This window comes from Curcuma longa, chromosome 13 (assembly GCF_044706935.1).
Source record: "Curcuma longa cultivar G26 ecotype Majalengka, Jawa Barat chromosome 13, ITB_CL_G26_1.1, whole genome shotgun sequence".
Lineage (NCBI taxonomy): Eukaryota > Viridiplantae > Streptophyta > Magnoliopsida > Zingiberales > Zingiberaceae > Curcuma > Curcuma longa.
Window position 1 is genome coordinate 7,818,878 of NC_133873.1, and position 16,563 is coordinate 7,835,440.

At 35.6% G+C, this 16,563-nt stretch overlaps 2 protein-coding genes across 2 annotated transcripts; both read right to left on the reverse strand.

Moving 5' to 3' along the window:
- Window positions 1–706: 706 nt before the first annotated feature.
- Window positions 707–4,131, reverse strand: LOC141844083 (calmodulin-3-like). Its single transcript, XM_074732081.1, has 2 exons — window positions 3,976–4,131; window positions 707–1,280 (listed from the first exon to the last, which is right to left on the reverse strand). The coding sequence occupies exons 1-2, from the start codon at window positions 4,049–4,051 to the stop codon at window positions 907–909; spliced, it is 450 nt and encodes a 149-aa protein (XP_074588182.1). The 5' UTR covers window positions 4,052–4,131; the 3' UTR covers window positions 707–906.
- Window positions 4,132–6,167: 2,036 nt separating this feature from the next.
- LOC141844224 (SNF1-related protein kinase regulatory subunit beta-1-like) lies at window positions 6,168–11,237 on the reverse strand. The gene is made up of 4 exons (XM_074732254.1): window positions 10,917–11,237; window positions 7,215–7,396; window positions 6,964–7,126; window positions 6,168–6,779 (listed from the first exon to the last, which is right to left on the reverse strand). The coding sequence occupies exons 1-4, from the start codon at window positions 11,100–11,102 to the stop codon at window positions 6,459–6,461; spliced, it is 852 nt and encodes a 283-aa protein (XP_074588355.1). The 5' UTR covers window positions 11,103–11,237; the 3' UTR covers window positions 6,168–6,458.
- Window positions 11,238–16,563: the final 5,326 nt, after the last annotated feature.

A 16,563-nucleotide genomic window follows, 5' to 3' on the forward strand; every position in this document is an offset into this window, starting at 1 on the left:
TTAATATTTGAAATAATCAATTTGGTCCTTTAGAAATTTTTCATTCATCAATATATAGTAAACACCATGAGATGTGGATACTTAGGATTAAATATTCGATTAAAATTAAACTGAACTGAATTAACTGAAATCGGACCGAATTAAATTTTTTTAAACTAATCGAACCGACTAAATTTTCAAATAAAAATCGAATAAATCGAATCGATAAAATATCAATTAAGTTGATTTTTGATTAAATTAATCAAAATAATTAAAACTTTTAAAATATTATAAAAAATTTATTAATTAGTTAGGAATTTATAATTTTTAAAATTTTGATTAATTTAATTTATTCAATTTATTTGATTTAATCGAATAAAAATTTTTAAAATTGAAACCAAATTGAATTAATCAAATTAATCAATTTGTTAAGAAAAAAGAATTGAAATTATGAAATAATCAAATTAAAATTTTAAATTTGATTGGTTCGATTGATTTATTCTGTATAATCAAATTTTTATTCACCCTATGGTACTCTCTAACTATTCCAATAAAAAAGATTTTTTTTTATTTTTGCCCTTATTAAAATCGCTACAATAATGATGATCGGAATGAAAAAGTTAGGATGGAGAATCCTTCCTATTGAAAACAAAAGACATTTTTAAAAAAAAAAAAAAGTTGCTCAATATTATAGAAATTGGAACAAGAAATCCATCAAACAGACAAGTTTAGATATTTTCAATAGTTCGCCAAATAATGAAATAAAGGGTCAAACAGCTCAAAAGACAACATTGGCAGTCCAACTTAACAATGGCCAGTTAGAGTAAATGAGAGTCACCAAGTCTTTGTTTCACAACTAAAACAAGATTCTACAACTCAATCTTCCATAAACCCTGGACTTCTTCAGTTTTATTTTCTAGTCGCGGCTCACTTGCCCATCATGACTTTGACAAACTCGTCGTAGTTGATCTGGCCATCGCCGTCAACATCAGCTTCACGTATCATTTCGTCAACTTCCTCATCGGTGAGCTTCTCTCCGAGATTGGTCATGACATGTCTAAGTTCAGCAGCAGAGATGAAGCCATTCTGGTCCTTGTCAAACACTCTGAAGGCCTCCTTTAGTTCCTCCTCTGAATCTGTATCTTTCATCTTGCGACCCATCAAATTGAGAAACTCTGGGAAGTCGATAGTGCCATTTCCATCTGCATCGACCTCGTTTATCATGTCTTGAAGTTCGGCTTCTGTGGGATTCTGACCCAAAGAGCGCATCACAGTTCCCAGCTCCTTAGTCGTGATGCAACCTGCAGGAAATTCTCAGCTGAGATAGCACAAGAAAAGTTCTATAGCACAAGAAAACATCTTGTGGATCGAGCCAAAATTCGGCTACATTCAAGAAATCCAATCTTCTTCGGTAAAATTAGATATTTCTGGTTATGTTTGGCTAAGAAACAAAAACATCCAGTAAGGTCAGTCCAGCTCATTGGCTTATGATCCACTTGATCATTCAACTAGCAAAAGACAAGTTCAGTTGCTATAAAGAGAAGGAAGGACATGGGCATAGTGTCAAAATCATGGTTTCCGAAACGAAAAGCTAGAAATGGAAGTCCACAAATAATCTTTTCCAGGAAGACAACAAAAATCTTAAATACCAGCATTAAACTGCAGAAAATTCTTTTGAAAAAGAGCATGCTTTTCAACAATTATCGTATGTTGGTAAGTGAACAATCAGGCCAGTCATATTTTGTGAGATTCACACATCCTGGATTGATTCTACTCTTTGATAACCACGATATGGAACTCTTGGATGAGCCAACTTAGCCGACAAAAGGATATATGTATTCGACTCTCTTATCTTAAATGACAAAAAATACTCTACCAATGAGACTGTTCATCTTCCAAAAATGCTTCTTGCATAAAGTATAAAGTATTTTGAAGTATACATTTACCGATGTTGGTTCATTCATAGGTGCAAGTCATTCTGTTTGTGAAAAGAATATTATCCACACAAAAGAAGTATAGAAGACAACTTGTAAAGCGATTGTTTATGCACAGATTGAGAAATTAGTTACCAAACTATTGACAAATTAGGTATGGCTAAACCTTTTATCAAAAATCCACATAAAACCCTACTGGTAATTTTACTGTTTTGTGTTGAAGGTTTTGGTAATGTACTACAAATGCTATACATATCTGATATTCATATGTATAAATACAAAAAATATCACCATGATCGAACATAATGAAATGATCACTATGCCAAAGTATGAAAGTGTGCTAGTCTAAATCTTAATTGGTAGAATTTCAAACACCATTCACGTGTAAGAATTGATGTAATGACCTATATTTGGTTGAGTATGTCATGACGAGAACAACGGATTTAGTTGATACTAAGAAGCCTTTTGGCGCACCTCCAATCAAAATTATGCCTTGGAAATATATGTAAGACTGACTAATTCTCAAGAAGCATAAGGAAATTGACTTCCATTAAGCTATTGACCAATCGAGAGAGAGAGAGCAGGAAATGACCCAAGAGACATATACAATCGACAATTTGATCATCTAGTGTAAATTTCTTACGATTGGCTAGTCAGACAGTTTAGATCTTAAAGCTATTAAAAGTTAAAAGACAATAAAACGTGCAAGCAACCATTTTATGAAACAAGTAGCTAAAAATACAATTTGAAAAAACAAGTTGTATGGACTGAAAAGATGCTGGATAACTTTTCCCGATTTAGCTGGTTATATCTATTATCACCAAGCTAAGTATGCAAACAGTTTATGTGAACCAACATTATGTCATTTAGTCTAAGCATGATAAGTTATGTGACACACATTATAAGTAGAGTTGTAACTCAGTCGAGCCAAGCCAAGCCAAGCCAAGCTAGACTATGTTCAAACATGTTCATTTTTCTTATCGAGCATGTTCAAGTTTGTTTATTGAAAACCTTATTGAGCTAGAGCTGAGTTTGAGCTTTTACAAAGCTCAAGTAGAGACATTGCCGTGTTATATTAGTTAGAACATTGATCCAAAAAATGAAACTTCTATCCTTTTTTTCTTGTTTTAACATATTATAGATAATATGAAATCATAAAATTTGCAAGATATCAAAAACAAGAGAAACAAATAATATCATAATTATGGACGTGTATTATAAGATCATAATCGAGCTTTAGATAAGCTACTAAGCAAATTTGTTCATGAACTAAAGTCACTATAACCAAACTTTTATAAAGTCAATTACTAAGCTTGTTCACAAACATCCTATTCATCTACAATCCTAATTATAAGCCACCAAAACAAATGCATATATATTTTTTAAAAAATATGAAAAATAAAGCCATTTGTTTTACTTTTTCTTTTCTCTGTGTCATTCTTAAGTCATGATGTATACTTTTGTATGCTTTCCCTGAAACAAAACTCAATTATCGAAGGTGATCTCCATGAAACTAAAATAATATCATAGAGAAAGTAGAATATCAAATTAGATTCACATATGATCCATAATCATAAAAAAACACAGAACATGACACAATTAGAGGGAGATTTTTTTCTAATAATTCTTTCTGAGCAATGGGAGCATCAAATATGTAGCCCAATTTTTTAGAGATTATTTCTCTTGCTGGCTAACTAAAATATAAAATTTGTGCACAGGAAACTACCTAAAAGCATAAAACAAAGTAAAGAAAAAATTCACCAGAAACCTGATTTTATCAAACAAGAGGAAGAGGATCAATCACAAACGATCTCATACTAAAACTACCAAAGAGTTTCAAGCAATAAAACATGCGTTTCCGAAATTAATCCCTTTCTGCAACCAAGATTACACAACACAAATGATGCTATCCATCGTCTAACCATCAAATCTAAGAGAAAACGATGTGAGTGAAGAAGACAAGGAAAAAATTCAGAATCAGTAGCGGAGAAAAGGCGAGATTTGTTACGGATCTAACAAAATGTTTTTTAAAAAAAGAAGAAGAAGAAGAAGAGGATTTAACCATCGCCGTCCTTGTCGAACAAGCTGAACGCCTCCTTGAACTCGGCGATTTGATCGTCCGTTAGCTGCCCCGCCATGCCTGCTGCGCGATCGATCGAACTCCGCGAATGAACGGAAAGCGATGAAACGAAGCCGAGGAGAGAGAGAGAGAGAGAGAGAGAGAGAGAGAGGGCGAGAGCGATTTATGCTCTCGAGCTCGACTTAATACCCATATAAAGTGTACGCATGGTATTCGACCCAAAATACTACCTTTTGGAGCACCAGCTGGGACCCACGTTAACTTTGAATTCTGACGGTCGTCACAACGAAGGGTGGAGCGATTGGGCGTTTCTTTTGTTATAGACTTATAGTTCTCGTTTCAAAAGGCTTTTTCATACATTTTAAAATTGTGAAAATTGTTTTTTTTTGTGCGTGTGGATTTTTTTTAGGTTTCTTTTTTCTAAAAATATAATTTAATATTATACAATAGATAAGGATAAAAATTAAAAGGTTCGAGTTTGATTATTTTTTTTAAAAAAAATATTCTTCGATTTATTTTAATAAATAGTTTTAAGATGAAAAATATATTGAATGTTATTTTAACTTTTTGGCCAATAAATCATTTAGCTTTGTTAAAAAAATTGGGGGAGAAAATTTAAACCATATAATTCGAGTGTAATTGAAAAAACGAATAAAATTGATTGAGTGAAACTTAAAATTAAAAAAAAAATACATTAAATTATGATAAATGAAAGCGAGCTGTAGCGGAATAAAATTCTTGTTGTGTGATGTTAAGGTCATGGATTCGAATTGGTGGAATCATCATGTGAACGATTTCATACTATTAGTCTCACGATTATCTATGAGGAGATAAATTAAAAAATTGTAATTGATCACTACGAGAAAGATATTTTTCTTGGCTAATAACATTTTATAATACTAGATAAAGTTGCATATAATAGATTCAATATGTTATGATCATTAAACTCAACATGGATAAGAACTTTATATACTGGTATATTTGTCCCCGGGACAATGGTGCAATGGTAAGACATCCGAGTTGTGACTCAGGGACCCACGGTTCGATCCCCAGCTACGATGTATTTGCAGGAATTTTCCTCCAAATGAGGAACGCAATCAAAGGATGCTGGGCATCTGGATTGGCCGTCGTATGTGCTTCTCAATTTACCCTGGTGGTCGGTGGAAAACTTCCGTGAGACCAAGTCGACTACCCCCAGAGATTGAGTCCATGAGACTGACTGGGATTTATCATTTTTTTATATACTAGTATATTAAATTAGATAAATAAGACAAATTAATACATTGATAAAATTACTGTCATGTGACTTGAAGATCATAGATTTGATTCATAAAAATAATCTTTTATAATACTGGATAAGATCGCATATAATAGATCCAATATGATCCAACCTTTTCTCAAAATCCCACATTGATAAGAATTTCATACACCAAACTTTCCTTTTATATTAAACCAGGGAAGCGCATACGGCGGCCAATCCAGATGCCCAGCATCCTTTGATTGCGTTCCCCATTTGGAGGAAAATTCCTGCAAATACGCCGTAGCTGGGGATCGAACCGCGGGTCTCTGAGTTACAACCCGGATGTCCTACCGTTGCACCATTACCCTGGGGACCACAATGATTAAATTAATATCATGTGACCGGGAGGTCACAAATTTGAATTGTAAAAATAACCTTTTACAATACTGAATTGATCTGATCCTTCCAAAGACCCCATTGATAAAACTTCATCCACTAGACTATCCTTTTACATTAAACCAGACAAATTAGCACAATGATTAAATTACTATAGTGTAATTTGAATTGTAAAAATAACCATTTATAATATTGGATAAAACTGTATATAATAAATTTAATATAATCTAACTCTTTCTCGAAAGAGACCCATATTGATGAGAACTTCGAACATTAAACTGCCATTTCACATTAAACTAGATAAATTCAGACAAACAAACAAACGGAAAACTAAGTTGATAAACAAGCAAGGAAATCGTATTATAAGACAATTACTCATCAATTACTCAAAATAGACTTGTAAACCAAACCTAATATTTATTATAATTAAAGTAACTATTTCATTCTTTATTAACTCACCAAACTCACCATCATCATTCAGACTAAGTTTTCCAAGGACAAAAAAAAAACATTTTTTAAAAATACTTTTACAAGGATGTCGAGAAATGATAAACTTACACAGGATTGAATTGATGCTACACGATTTTAGTTCGTCAGTATTTTTGATCAACAAAATGTTGCATTCTAAAAGTTCAAAGAATAAATTCTCATCAGAAGATCCTTGAGCAATAAATGAAGAGTCACTTCTAAGAGGACAGATAAAACATCACATGATCTGAACATGATCTCACATGGTATCATCGACAATAGTTAGTCGAAGCCAACTTCGCGCGGGAGTAGGTACTCGTCTAAGAACTGTTGAGCAGGACGGGCGCAATGAAAGTATTCGTCACCTTCGGATGGGTCTGTAGAGCACCACAGTGACATACTTGGACCGGAACCGATGTGTCATGCCTAGCCCCACTATTGACTGTGAAGATGATCCTTTCTCTATGCAAAGGTGATTCAACCCGACATGCTCAGGTGTTACTGGGGCTTCTTTGTTGTCTGTGTTCTGCATCTCGAGAACTGTTAGATGCAGGTGGGGTGGGGCAACTGGTGGTTCCTTTGCGAAATCTTCGTCTGCAGGTGATGACCAGGTGTAACTAGAGTCGGGTGAAGGCGGAGAATCGAATTCAGAAATGCTCTCCACATTTTCAGGAACATGATCCTGTGGGAAAGGAAATATGTCAGCAAAAGTGTTCTTTCATCTTGACGGTAACAAAAGCAAGACTGTTAGTTTCAAACTAGATTTTGTTTTTCTGAACAACAAGCAAATACTCCACCTAATTTGACGATGCATCGTCAGTTATAGTTTAGACAAATCAGACTAGAATGCCGAAGAAGAGACTTACATGGACATCAAGGAGATTAATGGCATTTCCCATCTCATCAGTCACGAAAGGCAGATCAGGCATATGTCTTGCCTGTCCATCGACTATGAACTTGTAGTGGTAGACACCGGAAGGGAGAACCAACAATATCGCATGGTCCTTGCCAGATCTCTGTAAAGACTTTCTGAGAAAAAAAAAGTAGACAAGCAAGAAGATTTTGTCAGCTACCTTGAAGTCCAGTTATCCTAAGCATGGTTCCAGAGCAAATGTACCTTGAAGTCCAGTTATCCCATGATCCTTCTACTAGGACAGTATTTCCGCCTCGGTTCCATGTTATCAATATTGGAATTCCCTTTTCAAGGGGACCGTCAAACTGTTGATCAGGTTCATTCGGCCATAGTTGATCAAATATAGGAGGAGGATCAAAAGCTCCTGACAGAGGTGGTACAGGAACCTAAAACCAAAAATTGTCAGTGTCATCTTTTCGCAGTTAAAGAAAAAGCTAGCTTAGAAAAATAGAACGAGGTGTGCAACTGATTTCCAGCTCCTATACTTGAAGGCCACACTATTCAGCCAGCAACCGATGCCTTAGAAAAATAGAAGGATTATACACCAAAGTTGAGAATTAGAGGATTGCATTATAGAACAGTTGGTCTTCAAATTGGTTTGTCCAACCATATGCTAATTATTTCTAATTTAGAAAATAATCCTGGGACAAAAAAATCCTTCATAATGAAACAGAATAGAGATAAAGTAAAATCCTTCCTAATGAAGAACATACATAAATTTGTTTTCCTAAATGACGCAGACTTGAAAAATATCAAAGAAATTTGCTTTAAAGGTGCAAAGAGTACCTGTTCAGTTTGATAAAGAGATTTTTTCATGTATAGAAAAATAGTGCTCACAACACAAAAATAAATAAAGAAATAAAAAGAGCAAACCAGTGGTGAATTTTAAATTTGTTCACACCAACTCAACTTAATTTCTCACATTACATTATGTATTGGAGACACCTAATTGCTCCCGGTACCAGTTGATTCGGGTAAAGCTGATGAGAGATGGAAGGACCCTGGATCACAACCACATGTATGTATGGTCCGCAGTTGGCATAATGTGAATGTAGATTGATCCATAGTAAATAGGGGAACCAACGAAAAGCAGACGCTTAGCACAATGAATTGGGCAATGTTTTCCTCAAATAGCCCATAAATAGGCACTGCTACAATATGAGTGGCATCTTTTCCAAGTTTTTTTTTTCAAATTTTGTAGAGTCTACTGAGAGCTTTTTTACTAGCCTTTACAAAGCAAGGCAGCTTTGTAGCTTCTAGAAAGTGAGAGAGACAAAAAGCTTTTACACAGCACCAAAGCATTCACCTTGATAAACAGTGTTCGCTTGGCGAGCTAACTTTGCCCTCAAGAAGCCATTTGTACCTCTATCAAAGTGCTCCACTGCAAAACCCAACAACATCACAAATTACCTTGATCGAATGGCAGGCACTTGCATTGAATTGTCTAAGCCCTTGTATGGCCTTGACAGAACTCAACTAGTACTAATTTGACTACAACAACAACAAAATCTTTATCTTACTATGTGGGGGCCGGCTATATGGATCCTCCTACATCATTGGTCTCGATCCACCATTATATCATCATGAATTTTATATTGTTTTATTGTTGCTAACCAAATCGTCTTTGATCTCTCTTCCTCGATTAATGTGTGCATTTGTCATGATCTCGCATCACCTAACTAGGACAATTATTGGTCGCCTAGGTAATATCCATATCATATTAAATGAGTCTCTCAGAGTTTTCTTTCAATAAGTGCACTCCTAACTTTTTCTCTAAGATTCTTATTTCTTATCTTGTCTATCCTCATATATTCGCACATACACATTAATATCCTCACTTGTGTGACTCTCATCTTTTACTCATGTGCTAGCTTCATAGCCCAACATCCACTCATTTGACAACATTACCAAAATGTGGTCCAAGCCTAATCAAATATATTTGGAAAACTCATTTTATTCTGTTATAAAAATAATCATAATGATACTATTTTCAGCTTTTATTTTCTTCTAGCAACCCTACTCACCCATAGTAGCATTTTTCATTTTTGTTGTATTAATAGCCCAACATTGGTCCATATAGTATGACACGTCGTACACTTTATACCACAACCTTACAAAATTTCTCCTTCGGTACAAGGGGCAAACGACAATCATTCAAGAGTCTAGAAGCTCCTCCCGAGTTCAACCATCCACTCTTTATCCTATCACTGTTATCTTCAATATTATCTTCGTCTTATTGAATAATAGATCCAAGATAAAAACTCTTTCTTATAAGGATTTCTTGTCCATTCATCATAACTATTCCCTCAATTCTTTTCTTACATCAAAGCTACATTTCATATATTCAATTTGAATTCTAATTGACTTAAAACCTTTTGTTTTTAAAATTTTCCTATTCTTCAAATGCCAGCTAGCTTTTATTAAATAATTTTGTTGGAACAATTAATAATTATCTACACTCTGGTTAGATATTTCATAATCAGATCCATAGGTTCAAGTATACTCTTTGCTGATTCATTTAGAGACGACGACAGGTATGTCAAATATATATAATCTACTTGTATTTTCCCAGTAAAGGTACTAATGAAGTTCTTCATCAATGATATCCAAACAAAGAATTGAAAACTTCTACATTACTCAGTTTTCAGCAATTAACTATCTTATGTAACTACTAAATTTATTTCAAAGAAATTAAAGAAATCCCAAGTTGTCCAAATTTTAGTAGTATTAACCTTAGTGCCTACTGCCTGAATCAGTAATGGAGGAAAACTAAAAATTGACCTGTTTATCTACTTGCGAGAAAGAAAGAAATAAAGGCTTCTGTTTTAGCCACTCTAAAATGGAAGAAGCTATCAATAAATCAATGGTAAGAAGCTATCAATAGATCAATAGTCTTCATAGACACTAATTATTTGGTTTGTGAAAAAAAACTCTTTTAGAAAATATAAATTTAAAATAAAAAATAATCATTGTTTTTTATATCTTTGGCTCCTTGTGAGCAGCAACTAGTGGATACTACTCCTGGGCTGTACAACTGAAAAATGAAATTCTTAGAGATGTGCATTATATAATTAAACCATTGTTGGGTGTTCAGACGGGTTAGAGTAGCTAGGTAGATAAATGAGGCAGTGAATGGCTGTCTTTTTAATATCGACCTACTCTCTGCGGTTGTTTCATGTTTCCAAATATTGGAAAAAAAGTACGAAATGCTAACACTTCTAAATAACTGAAGGACTGAGGCAGTGCCTCTTCCCTCGAAGGAAAAAACATAAGTCCACGACTTCAGTGTAACCAAAATATGAAGATGGATTAAACAGAACAAAAAACATGAGCCACTCAGTAAAATCAATCAATAACTAAAGGAATCAAGTACTCCTAATTCTATAACCCAAAACTTCAGCCAGAGATCAGCACTGTCTCCATTCTCTTGGTTTTTTAGAACACCACTTCTAATCTGTCAATTTACATTGTCAAGAACAATTTTATTCTGCATTTTATCAATCATGGGTGTTCCTCTGATCCTAACACTTCTAAATAACTAATGGATTAAGGCAATGCCTCTTCCCAATGAAGGAAAAAAAAATGCAATTCCACAATTTCATTGAAACCGAACAAAATACACAAACCACTTGTAAACTCAGGCAAAATCGAAAGAATCGAGCAATCACAGAACTTCATTCAGGGATCAGCACTCTCTCCAGGTTTTTCTTTGCACCACTTCAAATCTATCAATTCACATGGTTGAGAATAAGATTACTCTACTTGGCCAATGTTGCAGCTTGTACGTGATTGCCCACCTTTCATAATTTTCTTTAACAAAATTTTACATTCATAATTTTCAATAACGGAATAACCTAAATCTGGAAAGAAAAAAAAAACATTAGCCAGGGAGATCCCGATAGCTACCTGCGGGGCGAACATGAGAGGCGATCGGGAGCGTCTAGGGCTCTCCGGCGGCCAAACATCGGCCGATTCGACGGATCGGATGCGGCGAATGTGGTTGGAGCTCGAACCGGCGTCGGATCTCGATCGGACAGAGGCGTCGCCGTCGTCGGCGTCCTCCATCCCGTCCCGACCGTTCGCGTTCCCCATCTCCTTCCTACCTGCTCAGAGCTCACCCCACGACGGGGCGGAGAAGATTCAGTCGCCGCCGATCTCTCACGCTCGGCCGGCGACGGAAATTTGACTGGCGGAGGATGGCGGTGGAAGCGGTGACGGGGAGAGTTTAGAGAGGGTTAGAAAAATGGGAAGAAAAAAAAAATTCTACAAAAACAAAAAGAAAGGTACCAACTTTTTCTTAAAATACCCATTAAATTTTAATTAATATTAAAAATATTTATTTATTTTCCAAAATTATGAGTAATTTTAAAAAATAGATATTTAATTTTAGATAAAAACATTTCAATAATAAATATTCAACAACTTAAAATGAAAATCCTAACCAATCGAGCGATAGAGCCGTCAATTTAAGTTGGGTTCATTAGATTGGTCCGTCAATTTAAGTTTGGTTCATTAGATTGGTGTGTTACGTCAAATAATTTAAATAGATTGAGTTAATATTTTATACATCCATTTTTAAGTGGATTCAGATAGATAGACCGACCTATGCGTATGACCCATGTGGATGGATGGTGGCAAACTTAGGTTAGCTCGCAAATTAAAAAAATTTATTTTTTAAAAAAATTTAAAATTAAAGTAGAAAATTTAATGGACTAGTGAGCTTGACCCGTCTAAATCATAATCTAAACACAAAAAATTTTAATTTGACCCGTTTAAACTACAATTCAAATTTAAAATTTTTAATATTTTTTATTTTTTAACAGACCTGTGAGTTGACCCACCTAACTCACAATCTGTTTTGAGTTGAGTTGGATTGGAGATTCCCAACCGGTTAAGTTGATGCATCAGCCTATCTTGCCTCATTATATGATAGATTTTTGATAAATTAGTCCGCCTCATTATGAATTGATCTATTTTATAGTTCTATATAACACAGACTAAAAATATAACAAAGATTAGACACAAGCCATTGCCTTGTTTGAAAGTACATGTTATATTATGTATGGCAAGTAAGGAACCATCTTATGTTTGATGGTGTTTATTTTAATACAAATCATATTTTCAAAAGAGCATAAGTCATGTATACAAGTTGGCTGTCAATTTGATCCGATTAGAGATCAAGAGAGAAAATGACTCAACAAAGTAGTCATGATCAAGTACTTTTGACCAATTGAATACTAATCGAGTCGGTCTACAAAGGAGTTGGGTGTCAAGAATCGGGCAACAGGAGTCAGACATTAGTTCTTGAGTCAAGCGTCAAGAGTCGGACGTCGATTCCTAAGTAAGGAGATCTTCGAACAGAAGTATGAGACTTAAAGAAGATGTTAAGAGGATAGCCAAGTTGGAACTCGACTTGGCTACTCCGATGTTCAAGTCCGACTATGAAAAAAGATGGAGAAAATGAATGATACGTAGAAAATAATAAATAAAATGAATTGCTTGTCTAGGTATTACAATTGGTTACTAGAAAAGAAAAGGATGGTCTTGGTTCCAAAAAAACACAACTCTTCTCAAAGGGCACAACTCTTCCTTATTTTACTGAGGGGCACCTCTCTTGATGGTTGACACTTCAACAACTGCATTCGTTTGTAACGGATGCTTTAATAACTATCAAGTCGAATCAAAGTTTTAATTTAGGCAAACCACATTTGAATGCGATTCGGAAAGAGCTGACTTGAGGTTTTCTATCAAGGGCCGACTTGACTCAAAGTCGATTTAATTGGACTCGAACTCGGCTTGACTTGACTTGAATTGAATTTGGCTTGACTTTGACTTTCAATACAACTTGACTATTGACTTGACTACGCCACGTGGTGTTGACGTTTCTTACCATATCACAAGTCCTTGAACATTTACTTAGAGCATCTGTAATGCATCGGCGTTATAACACCTCCACTTCATTAAAACGTATGGGGTCCACTGCCACATACTCATTATAATAATATATCTTTTTCATCCACGTTCCTTTTAACATTAATACTCATTATTTATGGGTTCCACCGTCCACTCATTAATTTTAAAATTTATAATTTTTTCATAAAAATTAAAACTAACCGTTAATAGTCGTTAAAACTAACCGTTTAATAAATATAATTAAAAATAAAAAAAATAATCATTAAAAACTAATCGTTTTATTTAATTTTTAATTTTAAAATTTACAATTTTTTAATAAAAATTAAAATTAACCGTTAAAACTAATCATTTAATAAATATATTTAAAAATAAAAAATAAAAAAAATGCATGCGGGGTGGGCCAGGCTGGCCCACCCCGTAGCACTTGAACGCGTTCAAGTGTTTTAACGTCCCACATTGGCATGGGGCGTTATAACACCCCCGATGAATGCGCGTTGGGAGTGCTCTTAGATCTGATACTTTATCAAACATGAGTAGTTTTCTAATAAGGCAGTAAGCAAGCCATGCCAAGCCCAACTTTATGGTATTTAAGTTTGTTTGATAAGATAACCGAGCCGATCTGAGAATGAAAGCTTTTGAAATGATTATTCAAGCTTAATTTGATTTCTTTTTTATCAATTTGAGCTTGATTTGTTTAGATATTTCGAGCTCTCAATTCAAGCTTATTTGAAACATTTACATTTTAAATTTATTTGATTGATTATTAAGCTTGATAATATAAATTTATTTATTTGTTGGCGTTCTGGATCTTCGTCCCATGTTCCGGATTCTATCCGCTCCGAGAAGCATAGAACCCCATAGGACAAAAATTTTATCCCGCCCGGATCAATCGACATAATCTTCAAAGAAGATTAAGTCGATCGATCCACAGGATCGCCGATTCTAAATTACTTATCTACGGTTTTACATTTTAGTTCTAAGTATAAAACTGCGGAAAATAAATTATACCAGAACCCGGTTTGAACCTCGGAATCTTCTGCTGTATTCCTTTCTCCTTCTCGGACGTTGTGTGGGCAACGATCTTCCGAGAAACAAGAACTGCAACTTCTGCTGGATGACGCCTTGGATCGCCTTGCTTCTTTCTTGAACCAGCTTCTTTCTTCCTCGCCTTCACCTTAGATCCGGCCACCACTTCAAGGGAGAGGTTCGGCCACCAAGAGCAAGGAAAGAAAACAAAGCAAAGAAGAAGAAGAAGAGAGAGTAGTGGCCGGCCAAGAGAGAAGAGGAAAAACTAGAGCAATTGCGAAATCGGAGAGATTTCGTATGCTATTCTCTTTGATGTGTCTCTTGGCCGCCCCCTCCCCCTCTCTTTTATAGCCTCCCATGCATCCATACATGGTGTTGCCGCCCCCTTTGATCAAGGGATCAATTTGGATTATTTCCATAAATAACTTCCAAATCTGGAAAAGAATAGGCGCCGATTATTTCTTCCTTTGATTGCTTGGCGGCCCCCTCAGTTTTTTTTATTTCCATAAAAAAACATTTCCAAATCTTCCAAATCTAGAAAAGGGAGCCGATTATTTCTTCCCTTGATTGCTTGGCGGTCCCCCTTCAGTTTTTATATTAAAAAAAACATTTCCATATCCATGGAAAGAGGTGGCCGGCCATATCAAAGGATTTGGTTCAATTGGTGAACCAACTTTATATTAAAGAGAAATAAAACCAAACCAAGGAGATCTCATCCATTGGATGCAACTTAATCTCATCTAATGGTTCTAATATAATCTTCTTTAATATAACTTGATCTCTTCGATCCAATGGCCACAAATAATCATGCTTTGGGCGTGGGCTATAGAGAGGGGTTCGGTTCACCTTGTGAACCGGTTTTTGCTTCCAAAGAGAATTAAAACCAAACCGAAGAGATCTCGTCCATCGGACGCAACTAGATCTCATCCAACGGTTCTAATTTAATCTCTTTTGATCCTCTTTATTTATTTCGATCCATTGGATGCAACTTGATCTAATCCCAAGGATACAAGTTGATCTCATCCACTAACTCATCCTACGGTTGAGAACCAATCTCATCCATCGGTTAAATCTTATCCGACGGCTGAGAACTAATCTCATCCGTTTGATTGCATCTTTTAGAGATTTCTTTAGGCTACAGCAGGGACCTCGAGGAGGTATTGGATCTGGCCTTCTGATGGGTTTCGGATCCCGTATTCAACTCCGAATACACACCTACATCCATCAATAACGATCCATTCCACTAGAGGATCATTATTGCACTACCAATCCAATCCCCAAATTACGTTATGGGTTCCTTCTTATTATTTTATGCATTGCTCCCCATGTTTAAGATATCGTATGTCCATCAATTATCTGAGTTCACTGACAACTCAATAATCGACATCTATGTCCTTGAATAGTACCACTCATCCTTATTGTCAGTCGGACTAAGTCCACTTGCAAGATTTGACGTGACAAACCTTATGAGCTCTTCAAGGGGACATCATCAACCCTACTGGGACACGGATTCCTTCTATAATTAACGGCACACCATATAGATAGTAATATCACCCAACTTACCGAGAATATTTGATCTGACGGAAAGATCTCACCCTTTGGTAAATCAAAGTGATAGTTACTAAATATATGTGCCCGTTTATTATATCGGGATTAAGAGTGCATAAGTATAATAACTGAGGTCTTGTTCAATTCATGAGTCAGAGTAAATTGAACAACCTCAATGGTCCTACTCAATACACACAAAGTGTACTAGTGTAATTCTACAGTCAAGATAGACAGTTACTGAATTACACTACAACCGTTCCCGATGGTTTGTCCAAAGTCATCTTGGTTGTGAGCCTTAATTTATAATTTACAAGGAGCTGATAATCATGATCTTCTGTGTCTCACAGACACCATGTTATCTACAATGTAAATTAATGGGACATGTTACAAGTCTAATCTATTGCAACCATTTGACCAAAACATGATTCCTTTATTTCATGAAATGTTTATATACAAAAGAGCTAGTCTTTTCAGTATACTCCAACAAATTATAAAAATTTATGTTATTTGTTATGAAATTGTTATATCAACATTTTAAACTGCATTGTAATCGATCATAACATCAAAGCAATAATGCCAAATTTCACTTAGATCTACGTTGGCACAACTCCACATTGTATTGAAAAGTAGAAGAGGGCAAGGGTTATGACGCAGCAGACTTATAAAAGAGGGCAAGGGTTCAAATCCTGGCAAAGTCAGGCAATACCCTCCTGCGTCGTAACCAACTGCACTTTCTCGATTTACCTCCTCACAGATGGTCGTGGGGCCAACCGTGTGGGGTCGCTAAGGTGGCGGATACACCTTTTTTGCAGAAGAAAAAGAAAAGTAGAAGAGGGCAAGGGTTGGTTACGATGCAGCAGACTTGCAGAAGAGGACAAGAGTTCGAATCCTGGCGAAGCCAGACAATACCCTCCTGCGTCGGAACCAACTGTACTTTTTCGATTTACCTCCTCACAGATGGTCGTGGGGCCGACCGTGTGGGGCCGCTAAGGTGGCGGATCCACCTTTTTGCAGAAAAAGAAAAGTAAAATACCAAATACAATTATTTCGACCAAATATCATAGAT